General features: G+C 45.1%; 1 protein-coding gene across 9 annotated transcripts in view; it reads left to right on the top strand.

Moving 5' to 3' along the window:
• Positions 1-4: 4 nt before the first annotated feature.
• The window catches only part of DARS2 (aspartyl-tRNA synthetase 2, mitochondrial), a 35,240-nt gene continuing 22,184 nt past the window's right edge, over positions 5-13,060 (top strand). For 2 of the 9 annotated variants that reach the window (XM_030572168.1, XM_030572173.1), the window contains exons 1-7: positions 49-154; positions 2,214-2,398; positions 3,869-3,968; positions 8,887-8,953; positions 9,524-9,625; positions 11,555-11,650; positions 12,599-12,722. In XM_030572168.1, the coding sequence (XP_030428028.1) occupies positions 2,272-2,398; positions 3,869-3,968; positions 8,887-8,953; positions 9,524-9,625; positions 11,555-11,650; positions 12,599-12,722 (616 nt within the window). In that variant the 5' untranslated portion in view covers positions 49-154; positions 2,214-2,271. Of the gene's footprint in view, positions 210-1,626; positions 1,690-2,213; positions 2,399-3,868; positions 3,969-8,886; positions 8,954-9,523; positions 9,626-11,554; positions 11,651-12,598; positions 12,723-13,060 lie in introns of all 9 variants that reach the window. The other 7 variants (XM_030572170.1, XM_030572174.1, XM_030572166.1 and 4 more) reach the window with 6 other exon arrangements.

Genomic DNA, 13,060 nt, shown 5'->3' on the forward strand with positions numbered 1-13,060 from the left:
GGATCCCGTCACGTGACGCAAATCTGCTCCGTCGCCATGTTTACTGCGGGCGTGGAAGTGCCACACGCTTCCGTCCTAATCAAACGTGGTGACTGAATGCGACGGTGGCCGGGTAGGGGCAATTAGCGAGATTCGCGCTGACGCGATTCCTGAGGTAGGACCGATCCTGTACGGAAAGAAAAGCGCGTGAGGAAGAGCGACTGTATGGGGTGGGGACTCTAAACCTAGCCCCTGCGGGGGGAGGGGGGGGGCTGCCGCCAGCAGCAGGAAGAGGCTGGGCTGAGGGCCGCCCGGGGGAGCGAACACTCCAGTGCGGGGCGGGGGCTGAGCTGTGCTGGGCTGGGCTCGGGAGCCCGGACGCCTGGGTTGTCTCCCGGCCGGTGTAACGTACACCGGCTACTCTCGGAAAGCCCCAGGTTGGCGGGCACCTTTCCTCCCCGGTAGCCGTTTACGAACAACAGAGGGCCGCCTGTCACCGTAAAACGGGGCAAGGCCCCTGCTGGGAGCGCGAGCAGCGGCCTGAGGGACCCCCGCCGCTCCGCGCTTGGGCCAGTGGGTGAACGGGCTGTGCTTAGGGGCAAATTACTGCCGCCGCTTGCTGGCAAGGGCCTGTCGGCCCTGCAGCCCGGCCGGTGCATTCCCTGGCCTCACCCGCTGGGCTGGAAACGGGGCGGTCCCTAGTGGGGCCTGTGAGGCGCCTGGGGCTGAGCCGTGCCCTACAGCTGCGGGGATTGTGGTATTACCGGGCGCGCAGATGGCACCGGACTTGCTGTGGTCTGGCCACGCCAATCCCACTATTTGTATCGCCTTAACGGCGGCCAGGGCTGCAGACAGACTGGAGCCACTTAACTTATCTACTCTCCAAAGTTTTGCCGCTATGATCCTTAAAGTTATCAACGGTCCTGGTGGAGTCTCCATTGCTGGCCATTTTTAAATCAAGATGGGATGTTTTGCTAAAAGATCTGCACTAGGAATTATTTTGGGGAGTGTTATGCACAGACTACTTGGCCTGTGTTATGCACAGACTACTTGATCACAATGGTGCCTTCTGGGCTTGAATCCAGGAAAAAAGTGGCAAGCCCCTTCCCCATTGTAGATGCAGCTATATGAACTCTTTTATACCAGTATAGCTTTTTCCAGATCACCAAAGTGAAATACTCCATGTTAATATAAAGTGCATTATACAAGTATAAGTACATCTACATTAGGGCTTTTATCAGCAGAGCTATATTTATCAGCAGAACTATATTGGTAAAAAATCACACCTATTACAGATATAGTTATGCTGGTAATATTTTAAAGTACATCAGGCTAAGTCTGTTTTAAATCTCACCTTTATTTATTTATTTCCAAGTAGGTGCTCTTATTTCAGATTGAGTGTCCTATTTTGATATAATGTAAAAAAAATAAGTTTATATAAAAATAGGAGACCCTTTAACTGAAATAAGAGTATTGTAAGCAAACATGCACTGGACTCAGTAGGTTTACACACACATTTTTAGTTAAACTGAGACAAGTTTGAATGTAGGCAAGGGCTGACTCTTTGCCGTGAAGAGTCTGATCATCTTTAGGGCATGTCTGTGATAGACAGTTTTTATACTTAATACTAATTTGAATTACATGGAGTTGGAAGCAAGAAGGTGGAGCCACTGCCATGTGACCTGACCTGCCTTCTTTCAGACATCGCCAGTAAGTGGTTTATAGACCTCCATTTGAGATCCTCTTTGATAATGGAAGATGCTATACACATACAAAATATTAATATTATACCAGCTTGAGGGAGACAGGAACTAGTATGGATGACAGATGGGAAATAAAGGTGGAGTTTGTACATGTGATTATTTATTTATATTACAGTATTGATGCCCCATTGTGCTAATCACTGTACAAGTAGATAGTGAGTTACGATCCCTTTTCCGGAGATCTTACAGTCTAAATAGACAAGACAGTAAAAGGTTAGGAGGAGAAGCAGAGGTAAAGGGAGATGAATTGATTTGTCCAAGATCGCGTAGCTGATCACTGACACAGCAGAGTCTCAGGTCTCCTAAACCTCAGGCCAGTGCCCTAGCCATTAGGTCACCTGGACCCTTTCAGGAAATAAGGGCAGCTGGTCAGTCAAGGGAGAATTTAACACAAGTACGGATTGAAGAATAAAATCTGAGGATTGCAAAGTGAAATTACTTTCCATGTTGTTTTTTCCTAAAACTGTCCAGTGTGTGAAAGATCCAGGACTGCCCTTTTGTTTGTCATCCAGCTTTTGTGGCTTGTAAGATGTCATTCTGCCACGGGCTGCGACTGCTGTACAGTCAGCTGCCTCTGTTCTCTAGAGAACTAAACAGACCATGGTGCAGATATGTTTCCAGCAGTTTGGCACTTAGCTCAGAGAAAAGAGCATCAGGTGAGCAGGGGTGGGAAGAAGTCTGAATACAATATTTTATATTCACATACTGAATTTACAAAAATAGGTTTTGTATCTTATTTGTCTTTTCTTTAACTTTGCTCTTATTCTGGGTGACAGAGCCTCATATGGTAATCCAGACAGAAAATTAAACAATCACTAAAATGAGACATGTATTAGCACTTCCCTCTAGATATTTTTAAAATGTATATTTTAAAAAAGCCCTTAACCCATTTATGCTCTTTACTTTTTGCACATAACTCCCACATGGGATATGAGCCAAAGCCAATTATTTTGGCTTTCAAATCACATTTTCCTGTGTGAAAACCCTTTTTTCCCTTTCTCCTACTGTAGCGTGAAGGATATGGACAAACATAAAAATTGACTGTGCCTGACATAAAAGTGAGGGAAATTTTTTTCCCCTCTAGGAATTTTAAGGGTCTGTAATAATAGTAGGTGAAATGTTTTCAGGCAGGAATGTGCCTAAGTTGAGAGTCTCCCTTTAACCTTCTAAAATACTATAAACTTTAAAACCCAAGAGCACCTTGTGAATGTTTAACAGCCAGAGCGTGAAACTGACCAGTCTGTTTTTCTTGTCTAAGGACCTGATGCAAAGCCCATTGAAATTAGTAAGAAGACTCCCATTAACTTCAGTGGGTTTTGAATCAGGCCCTTGCTAGTCTTGTCTAAAGCAGGCAGAGACTTTCAATTTTTCTTTATGTGGTTTTGTCAATACATTTAGACCTTGATCTAGTGCTACTCTGTTCCTCAACCCCCAACACAGCTCTGCCAACATGACTCAATCCATACCTGCATCACCCTCTGCTATTTTTGTCCTGGGTCTTTTTTGAGTAGAAATTGGCAAATGTTATGAATTATGCTTAAATGTCAAAGAGCACCATGCTGGAATTAGGATGAGAGATCAGCAAACCTATTGTTACTTGTAGCATAAGCAGATCATCAACCCAGGCTGCCAGAATTGGTATGTACAGGTTGTTTGACAAATATCACTATTCTGATTCTTAGAAAGCTGATGATGTTCACATATGGCCATGTTTCAGTTGTGCCTCCCTATAGTTGTCCCTGTTGTTTTCTTTGGATATACAGTTTTCTTTACAAATCATTTCAGGCAAGGAAGTAGTGTTTCTATGCCATCCTTAAAGGCTGCTGGCTTTCACCCAAGAAGTCACTTTAGCGGTGAGAGAAATTATCTGTTTATATATAGGCCATAAAACAGATTTGGATTATTATTTTTATTTTTGTATCACCATAATGCCTAGGAGCCCTAATCTTGGATCACTACTCCATTGCACTGTACAAACAAAAAACTCTGTGGAACGGACGGTCCTCCTTGTTCTGTGTTTGTACACTGATCTTTGAATCACAGGGCCTAGATTGCTCTCGTTATTGTATAGCTACATTAACATTCATACTCCCACTGAAATTGTTTTTCTCTGGCTTTGTCTCAAGATTTCAATAGCTTTGTGCCTCGGACCAACACTTGCGGAGAGTTGCGTTCTGCTCATGTGGGCCAAGAGGTCACCTTGTGTGGATGGATTCAGTACCAAAGGTAAACGCAACCCACATGGATGGAGGAGAGGTTACATTGCTAGAGCCAAGGCAGCTCCTCGCCTAGGGCCTGATTCTTGGTTATGTTAACAGCCCTTTACACCACCCTGGCAATATATAGGGCCTTAAAAATGTGAGGAAACACCTTTCTGAGAATATCCTCTGTGTAGGGTGGCTTCCTGGCCCGTATAAAGCACCAGCTCTAAGTGCCCTGTGCCGAGACTTGGGTGTAGGAACAGGTCAGGGTCTGGCCCAAGTGCATACAGTATGGCTGTTCTCTGTTTCCCAGGCCTACTGGGGAACTGCAGAAACCTCACCTTTGCACACACACATTCCTCCCAGCTCTTCCCCATCTGAAGAGTTGGTATTGAACAATGAGATTCATGTCAGATGAGTATTTAAAACTTGCAAAGACCCAGGAGGGAAGTGGGACTGGAAGCTATGGACAGGCTTCCTTATGTCCATTGGCTTTCACTGTATCCACTGAAGCTCTCTGTGGAGGAGGCTGAGGAGCTTCAGATGTTTTTCCTACCGTATTGAGGGCAGCATTCTGTTTAATCAGTCAGAGGGGATTCTCTCCTCCTAGCTCCCTCTTTTGTAAAGTGGGGAGAATGATACTTATCTCCTTTGTAAAGTTCTCTGAGATCTGCAGGTGAAAAGTGCTACAGGAGATCTTACTAGTAGTAGTTTAACAACCATCTGGAAGTGCACTGTGTTTTATTCTAGCTTTCATCTGATCTGGGATTATGCAGCACTCACAGAAATACCAAAGTGATAGCTGCCTTACAAATATCTAAGATAGATAGATCTGAGGACACCTTAGAAATACTTGTAATAATTTTAGGCACAAAACATACCACTTTGTGCTGTGATTTTCTCAAATGTCCTAAATGAAGCAAGTGCAGGTCGGTACATGGATGGGAACCTACAAGGATAATCTAGTAGTTGAATCAATAGACAGAACGTTTTTTTAGCATCTGTCTGAAATTTTTTCCCCCACACACTGTTACTTTGTGCTTTAGTACATGTGCAGCCATGTCACTGTGTGCTGGGATCATCTTGCTTTTCACAAGATAAGCAGGGCTGCTTTGGGTCACTATTGATTGGGACGGAAGACCTCCAGAGAAAATTCAGGTACTGCAGGAAGTGGCTCTGATGATTCATTACAGTAGCCAGCCATGTTCCCATCAAGTCCTCTGCACCAAGGTCCTGACCATTTACCTGTATTAAATATCCCCTGGGACCTTCCCCAAGAATTGAGTGTTAACCCTGGAGTCCTGACCAAGTTTGTATTTGGGTAACTACATTCTGTCCATTTAAACATCCACTGTTGTTTCAGTTGAAAACTGTGTTCTTTTTCATTTTTGCTCTAAAACTTTGATTAGTATTGCTGTATGCTGTTATGCATTGCCCTAGAGGTTGCTGCATTACGATGGGGATGTGACAAAGGTACTTTTGGAGTCATTTTCCCTAACACTAAATACTCGTGCAGGGGTCGGCAACCTATGGCATGCATGCCAAAGATGGCAGGCGAGCCAATTTTTAATGGCCTGCGGCTGCCTGCTGGGACGCCGTGTGTCACTAAAAATCCTGCCGACGCGGCAAGCCGCAAGGTCCGCGGTCCCAGGCCGGAGTGCTGGCCCAAGCGCAGCAAGCCACTCTCCCCTCCCCCGCCTTCCCCTAGAGCCCTGCTGCCGCGTGTGCAGCGCTCTGGGGCCAGGCGCTCCCGCGGGGCAGCATTGGCTCCGTGGGGAGGGAAAGATGCTCCCCGCTCATCTGGAGCGCTGTTGCCGCGCGCACAGTGCTCTGAGGGACGGGGTGGAGCAGGGCTGTGTGTGCAAGGGTGGCGGCAGCAGGGGCAGGGCTCCAGATGGGCGAGGAGCCTCATGGTAAGGGGGCCGGGTCTGGGGTGGGGGTTGGGTAAGGGGTGGGGGCAGTCAAGGGACAGGGAGCAGAGTGGGTTGGATGGGGGGGGTATACTGGGGGATGGTTGGGGCAGGGGTCTCTGGAGGGGGCAGTCAGGGAGCAGGGGGGGTTGGATGAGGCATGGGAGTCACGGGGTCTGTTTGGGGGGTGGATAAGGATCAGGGGACAGGGAACAAAGAGGGTCCTGGGGGAGCAGTTAGGGTGTGGGGGGTTCTCTGGAAGGGGTAGTCGAGAGACAAGGAGCTGCAGGGGTTGGATGAGTCGGGAGTTCTGGGGGGACTGTCAAGAGGTAGGGGTGTGGAGAGGGGTTGGGGCAGGCAGGGAGCAGGGTGGAGGTTGTATGGGTCCAGAGTTCTGGGGATCCTGTCAGGGGGTGGGAAGCGGTTAGATAGGCATGGGAGTCCAGGGGGTCTATCTGGGTATGGGGGTGTGGATAAAGGTTGGGGCAGTCAGGGGACAGGTAGGGGGTAAGGTCTTAGGGGGGCAGTCAGGGAATAAGGGGCAGAGAGGCTTAGATAGAGGATGGGGTCTCAGGAGGGGGTAGTTCGGATGAGGAGCGGTGGGGGTTGGGGGTTCTGGGGGGGTCAGTCACCCAGCCCTCTGCCCTGAGCCCTGAGCCCCCCCAAACACCCCCAGGCCCCTGCCCTGAGCCCTGTATCACCAGCCCTCTGTTGATTCCTTCACCCCACCCCTGACTGGCACCCCCACACATACCCAGCCCCCCTACCCTGATACCTGCACCTCCCTCACATGCCCCCAGCCCTCTGCCCTGACTCTTGCACCCCCCACATCCCCAGCCCCCCCACATCCCATGCACTCTGCACATCCCCACCCCCACCCTGAGCACCAAACGGGAGCCCTTCCACCCTCACTCATATTCCCACCTGCACCCCTCACACCACATGGGAGCTGCCTCGGTAAGTGCCCCCACACCCAAACCTCCTGCCCCAACCCTGAGCCCCCTCCTTCATTCTAGCTCCTGGCCAGACCCTTCACCCCCAGCCCTGTGCTCGGTCCACTCCAACTCTCACCTCGGTGCAGAGAGAGGAAGAGAATGGGCCAGAACCAGGGAGAGGGTAGGTACCCACTCTATGTGGGCAGGGCCGGGACCCCAGACCGGCGCTGGGCTGAGCGGGTCCGGCAGCCGGAATCGCGGCTGGCAGGAGCCGGAGGGTGGAATCCCTGAGCGGCAGTGAGCTGAGCCGCTCAGCCCACTGCCGGTATGGGGTCCTGGCCACCAGCCCCACACAACCCGCTGCCAGTCTGGGGTTCTGGCTGCCAGACCCTTCCCAGCTGGGGTCCCTGTCACAGACTCCACTCAGCCCACTGCCAGCCTAGGTGAACACAACCCCAGACCAGCAGCAGGCTGAGTGGGTCAGTGGCGTAAGATCAACATTTTAATTTAATTTTAAATGAAGCTTCTTAAACATTTTGAAAACCTTGTTTATTTTACAAGACAACACTAGTTTAGTTATATAATATATAGACTTGTAGAGAGAGACCTTCTAAAAAACATTAAAATGTATTACCAGCACGCAAAACCTTAAATTAGAGTGAATAAATGAAGACTCAGCACACCACTTCTGAAAGGTTGCTGACCCCTGTACTAGTAATTAGTCTTATTTGACTACTGAATACAAATCCATCTCTGTTAGGGTTTTCTATAGCGACCATCACATGAGTATCTAAGTTTTGAATAATCAGAAATGACTACAGTAGTGTGTGAACATTATCAACAATGCTACAGTAAGTTTTATAAACTAGTTTTGATTAAAATGTTTTGCACTGAGTGCTTTATATTTCTTCAAAGTTCTGCTCAAACATTAACTAATCCTTGCAACAACTGTGGAAAGTAGGTAAATACTATGATCTCCACCTTAAAGAGGCTGCATGAGGTTTGAGTGTGCTTTTTTGACAACAGGACTTAATTATGCACATTGAGAATACATAGGGATTATTCATAAAATATAAATAAGAAAAATAAGTTAGCTAACTAGTTGCAGTGCTAATTCAAAGTGTTGAATATAAACAATAATACATGCTTCAGTGTACTAACTATGTTAGCATAGTTACAGTGATTACATTTTTGCAAATATCTAGTAAAGCATTAAATCTTCATGTAACATAGTCACAAATAGTCTTAATACTCTGGCTTAGTTATGGCCACATTGGGCGACATTCTGGTTCTAGCCTGAGTACAGTGCATGTAAATTGGGACTAACTCCGGTGATTTTAGTGATGAGTGTAACCAAGATCAGAGCCTGGTCCTTTGCATTTTATAATGTAAAGATGTTGTTCTTTATCTGTTAGAATTCTACAGTAATGGTCTATAAAGATTTTTATCAACAGTATTAGACATGTCATGGAACAGTCCTGGATGGAGCTCCGAGAAAAGACTTTATTATTACTACAAGATTATGTTGTGCTCTCACCTTTCTACAGGCTCAATAATGCATCCCATCTGTCAGTGCATGGCTCTGTTACTTATGATGGGTATATTGACCGTATCTGAGGAAACAGATCCTATCACAACTCTAGAGACTTGGATTATCCACATGAAGTTTCTTTATAGGAAGTTAAATCTCATTTCCTTTGTTTTCATTTTTTCTCATCTCTCCCAGAGCTTTAGTTTGATTCCTTAGCTAGAATTGTTCAGATAGACTATGATGCTCAGTATCAAGGGCCTATAAATGTTATGTTGTGTATTCAAAACTCTTATTCTTCATGGGTGTGTTCAAATTCAAGCGCTGCTGTTACGGTTTTTTATAGTCTGGTTTAGTACCTGAATCTAATCCAAATTAAAGATTTATTTTATCCCTGATTTCCAAAGTGAGTAAAGTGATTCCTATTTCATGTTGTTTCTAAAGTGCTTTGAGATGAAAGCCATAATGTCCCCAAAAATACAAGATATTAATATAGGCTTTGGCTTAGAAAGCAAAAAGATTGAACCCTGAGAGAAGCAACTCTTTCCATTTTGTTTTCATCATGTTCAGACAGGGCCTGTTCCTGGTTCTGAGGGACTTCCAGGGACTGACACAAATCATCATTCCACAGGATGAGGTAAGGGCTGCCAGGGGATGAATTTCTAGATTTTTTGCTTAAAATGCTTGTTGTCCCCCATGGTGTGCAGGGCAGAATGAACTGCCCTGTACCAGCAGACTGAATTTATATTGCGTATTGCACTCTGCTCTGATTTATGTACATCATCTGTGGCCCTCAGTGTCCTGACAGATTGCTAGCGCAGCCCCAGGTTGAGCAAAATTTGAGCACTCCTGAAGTAAAGCAAAAGGACTGTGATTACTAAAGCTCTTAGCTGAGCTAGAGACCTATCTTTGAGTGAATTGTGTTCAGAATGTAAGATTTCTTAGATTGTAAGATCTTTGAGAAAGAGGCCATCTTTTTGTTCTGTCTTTGTGCAGCACCTAGCATAGTGAGGTTCTGGTCCATGACTGGGGTTCCTAGATGCTACTGCAATACAAGTAGTAATAATGTCATAAACTGGTTTCTAAAGAATGATCTTTAAATTTATTCTGAGAGGAGGCCGTAAAGAAAACAGAAAAGCATCCAAGCATGGCACAGTCTGTAATGTGACTTCAGTTTCCATGACATCTCAGTATTTTTTTCCTGCAGGCACATTCCCATGTTAAGAAGGTCTTGTATGATGCCCCTGTGGAATCTGTTGTGAGGGTAACTGGGACAGTCACCTCTCGGCCCCCAGGGCAGAAGAACCCGGTTAGTCCTTTGAAATCTTTCTGGGATTTTCTAGAGTTTGGCACACTGGTAAAGTGCACTGAATTTAGCACAGAGATTTGGTAGGTGGATTCATGTTGCACACGTTGTGTCATTGCTTTGCTGTTAGCAAGCTTGTTTTCTCCAAGGTGTGATAATCCATCTTGGAGTGATGTGAAAGAATTGTGAATACAATGAAATAGAAATAACTGCTATGGCATGCACCTTCCAGGAACTTCAAAGCACTTCACAAACACTAATTAATTAAGTCCCACAATACCCCTCTGACAGGCACTGGTCACCATGAAAAAAGGCCAGACTTTACCATCCATGTTTTTGGTTTGCTAATCTAAATATAAGAAATGCCACAGTACTTCTGCAGTAATTGTTGACCACTTTTACTCATGCCTGCTGTCAGTAAGTTTGATTATTCATTTCATAGATAGAGAAGTTGAAGCATGGAGGTTAATTTCCGGATTGTTCAGAGGTTTTCCATACCCACAGCTCTCGTTGTCAGCAGTTTAAGTGACTCTTCCAAGACCATACACCACCAGTCATTGGAAGGCCCAAGTACAGAACCCGGGAGTTCTAATGCCCAATCCACTTCTCTAGCCTCTAGATACTATCACAAAGTATGCCAGCTTTGGGCTCCACAGTTAGCTTTCTTTTTAAGGCACATATTGGAAACTTTAATGTGGTCTTCTCTGATTAGTAGAAGGTGTTCCACTCTGTCCTACAAGATGGGAAGGAACGGATAACAAAGTTTAGTGGTCTTTATTGTGGCAGTGATGATAGATGGGAGAAAAACTCAAGTCTACCTTATAATTCAACTGGGAACTCTACTGATGGAAATTGGTGTAACCTTTACAGTTCCTGGGTGTCATGGGAGGCGGGCAATTCATTTACCAATGATCTGAACCATAGCTCTCCTCCACATTAAAGGTTAAGGGCCTGATACTGCCAACATTTATCGATTCATAGATTATTAATCCAAATGGGACATTGATCATCTAGTCTGACCTCTTATATAACACAGGCCAGACAGTTTTGCTGATTTGAACAAGAGCATATCTTTTACAAAAAATCCCATCTTGATTTAAAAATTGCCAGTGATGGAGAATCCATCACTACCCTTTGTACGTTGTTCCAATGGATAGTTACCCTCACTGTTAAAAGTGTGCATCAGATTTCTAGTTTGAACTTGTCTGGCTTTAACTTCTAGCCATTGGATCTTGTTATACCTTTGTCTGCTAGACCTTCTGTATCAAATTTCTGTTCCCCATGTGTAGGTACTTTCAGATTGTGACCAAGTCATCCCTTAACCTTCTCTTTGTTAAATTATATAGATTGAGCTCCTTGAGTTTATCACTATAAAGTATGGTTTTTCAATTGTTTAATCATTCTTGTGGCTCTTCTCTGAACATTCTCCAACGTATCAACATCCTTCTGGAATTCTTTACACAGGTTTCCACTAGTGGTCACATCAGTGTCAAATGCCTCCCTACTCTTGTTTGCAGTTCCCCTGTTTATACATCAGTGAAGCTGAGGAGATTATTCTTGAGCATAAAGTTAAGCATGTGCATGAGTATTGGCAGGATCAGGCCCTAACTCTTGCCTTGTAGTTGGTACGTGTCACAGGGAGAGAGCAGATTATGGGCAAGAAAGCAGGTTCACTTCTAATAGGGATGGATACACTACTGAAGGAGAGTGAGAACCGGTGTTTCTTAAATAGGAACTGATTGGCCTTAAACTGCCAATGAATATTGAGGAATATTTGGAGAAACTGATCAAGAGACATTCTCTGCCCTGTGCTGTAAGAGGGTCAGACTGGATAATCATAAGCATCCTTTCTAGCCTGAAAATCCATGAATCTAGAAAGAAACTTGTCCCAGTATTTTGCCTGATGTTCAAATCTATTTTTCTCTGTTTCAGAGAATGCCAACAGGTGACATTGAAGTGAAGGTGAAGACAGCTGAGGTCCTGAATTCCTGCAAGAAGCTGCCATTTGAAATTAAAGACTTTATCAAGGTGGCTGCCTGCCTTTAGGCATTAAGCACTGGCTCTTCAGAAGAGTTAGAATTGCCATGCTGAATGGTAGAGCAGTATCGTTGCACTGTTGTAGGGCATTCTCTTCTTACTCCCACCTGTGCTCTGGGGCAAGAGTTGTTTACAATGGAACATGCCTAGAGTAAGCTCTGAGAGTGAGATTGTAATAGCAAAGTAGAATGGAAGGCCTAAATTGGCTCCGTGGTTTGGGTTTAAAAATATAATGACAGTAAGAATTGGTGGTATGATGGGAACAAGGAAAATTTGGGCTCATGTCCATCTTTTGTGATTGTGAAGCAAAAGGTGTCAGGAGGACTAATGTGTTTAAAAGTTAAGGTATATAGCCTCACCCAGGCATATGGCCGGCTAGCAAGAGAGTATATCCCTCCAGGACACTAAGATCACTCAGACTGACTCTTAGTTATGTCTTGCATCACTGATTATTGTGTCCTTTCTGTTCCTTATGAAATGTGGACCAGTGCATAGGGGTTGGGACCAGCATTCAAGCGAACAGGGCTCTATATCCTCTGTGCCACTGGTTCACTATGTGACTGGGCAGCTCTCACAATGTCTTGTATCTCAGTTTTCTCCATCTGTAAAATTAGTTTAATAATGCTTGGTCACCTTTGCAAAATGCTTTGAGATCTATGATTGAAAACACCCGACAAGTCCCAAGTAGGATTATTATGATCTGTTGCTGCCAAGTGAAAAGTGAGCATTCCAGAATATAGAGCTTAGAGCATGCAGCTCCTCTCACAGTTAGAATCAGTGTGACCTAAGCAACTAATGCTTTTCCACGTAGATCATGAGTGACTGGCAGTAATGCAGGGTCCTATGTTTGCTTCCACCTTTCCATTGTGGTCTTTGAAGGAGCTTTTATGGGCATCTGGTTTGGCTTTGGGTCTTTAATCAGAATCCTTTTCTCTTTAGAAATCGGAGTCCTTGCGCATGCAGTATCGCTACTTGGACTTGCGCAGCTTCCAGATGCAACTTAACCTGCGGCTGAGATCGCAGATGATTATGAAAATGCGGGAGTACCTCTGTTATCTCCATGGTAAGAGAAATATATCTAGTGAGTATCTAGTTCTTAGCACTTTATCGTCTTTTTCTTTTCTCCTTGTTCTTGCTATCTGCTCTATTACTGCATGACATACTAGGGGAGAGGTGCTGGGCAAAGTGCTGCCCTGACATGGCTCTATATCCCAGGAACACATCATGGGGTGGGATATTGAGATGTCTAAAGAGCACAGCGGCTGTAAGTCCTTTATCATGCCGCAGATGATCGTTTCTAAATGAACAGTATGTATACAATAAATGTTAAGGCCAAGATTTTAAAAAGCGACTAGTGATTTTTGGACATCTCAGTTTTTGGGTGTCTTTCTTTATATGCCT

The sequence above is a fragment of the Gopherus evgoodei genome, chromosome 8, assembly GCF_007399415.2.
Source record: "Gopherus evgoodei ecotype Sinaloan lineage chromosome 8, rGopEvg1_v1.p, whole genome shotgun sequence".
NCBI classification, from domain to species: Eukaryota; Metazoa; Chordata; order Testudines; family Testudinidae; genus Gopherus; species Gopherus evgoodei.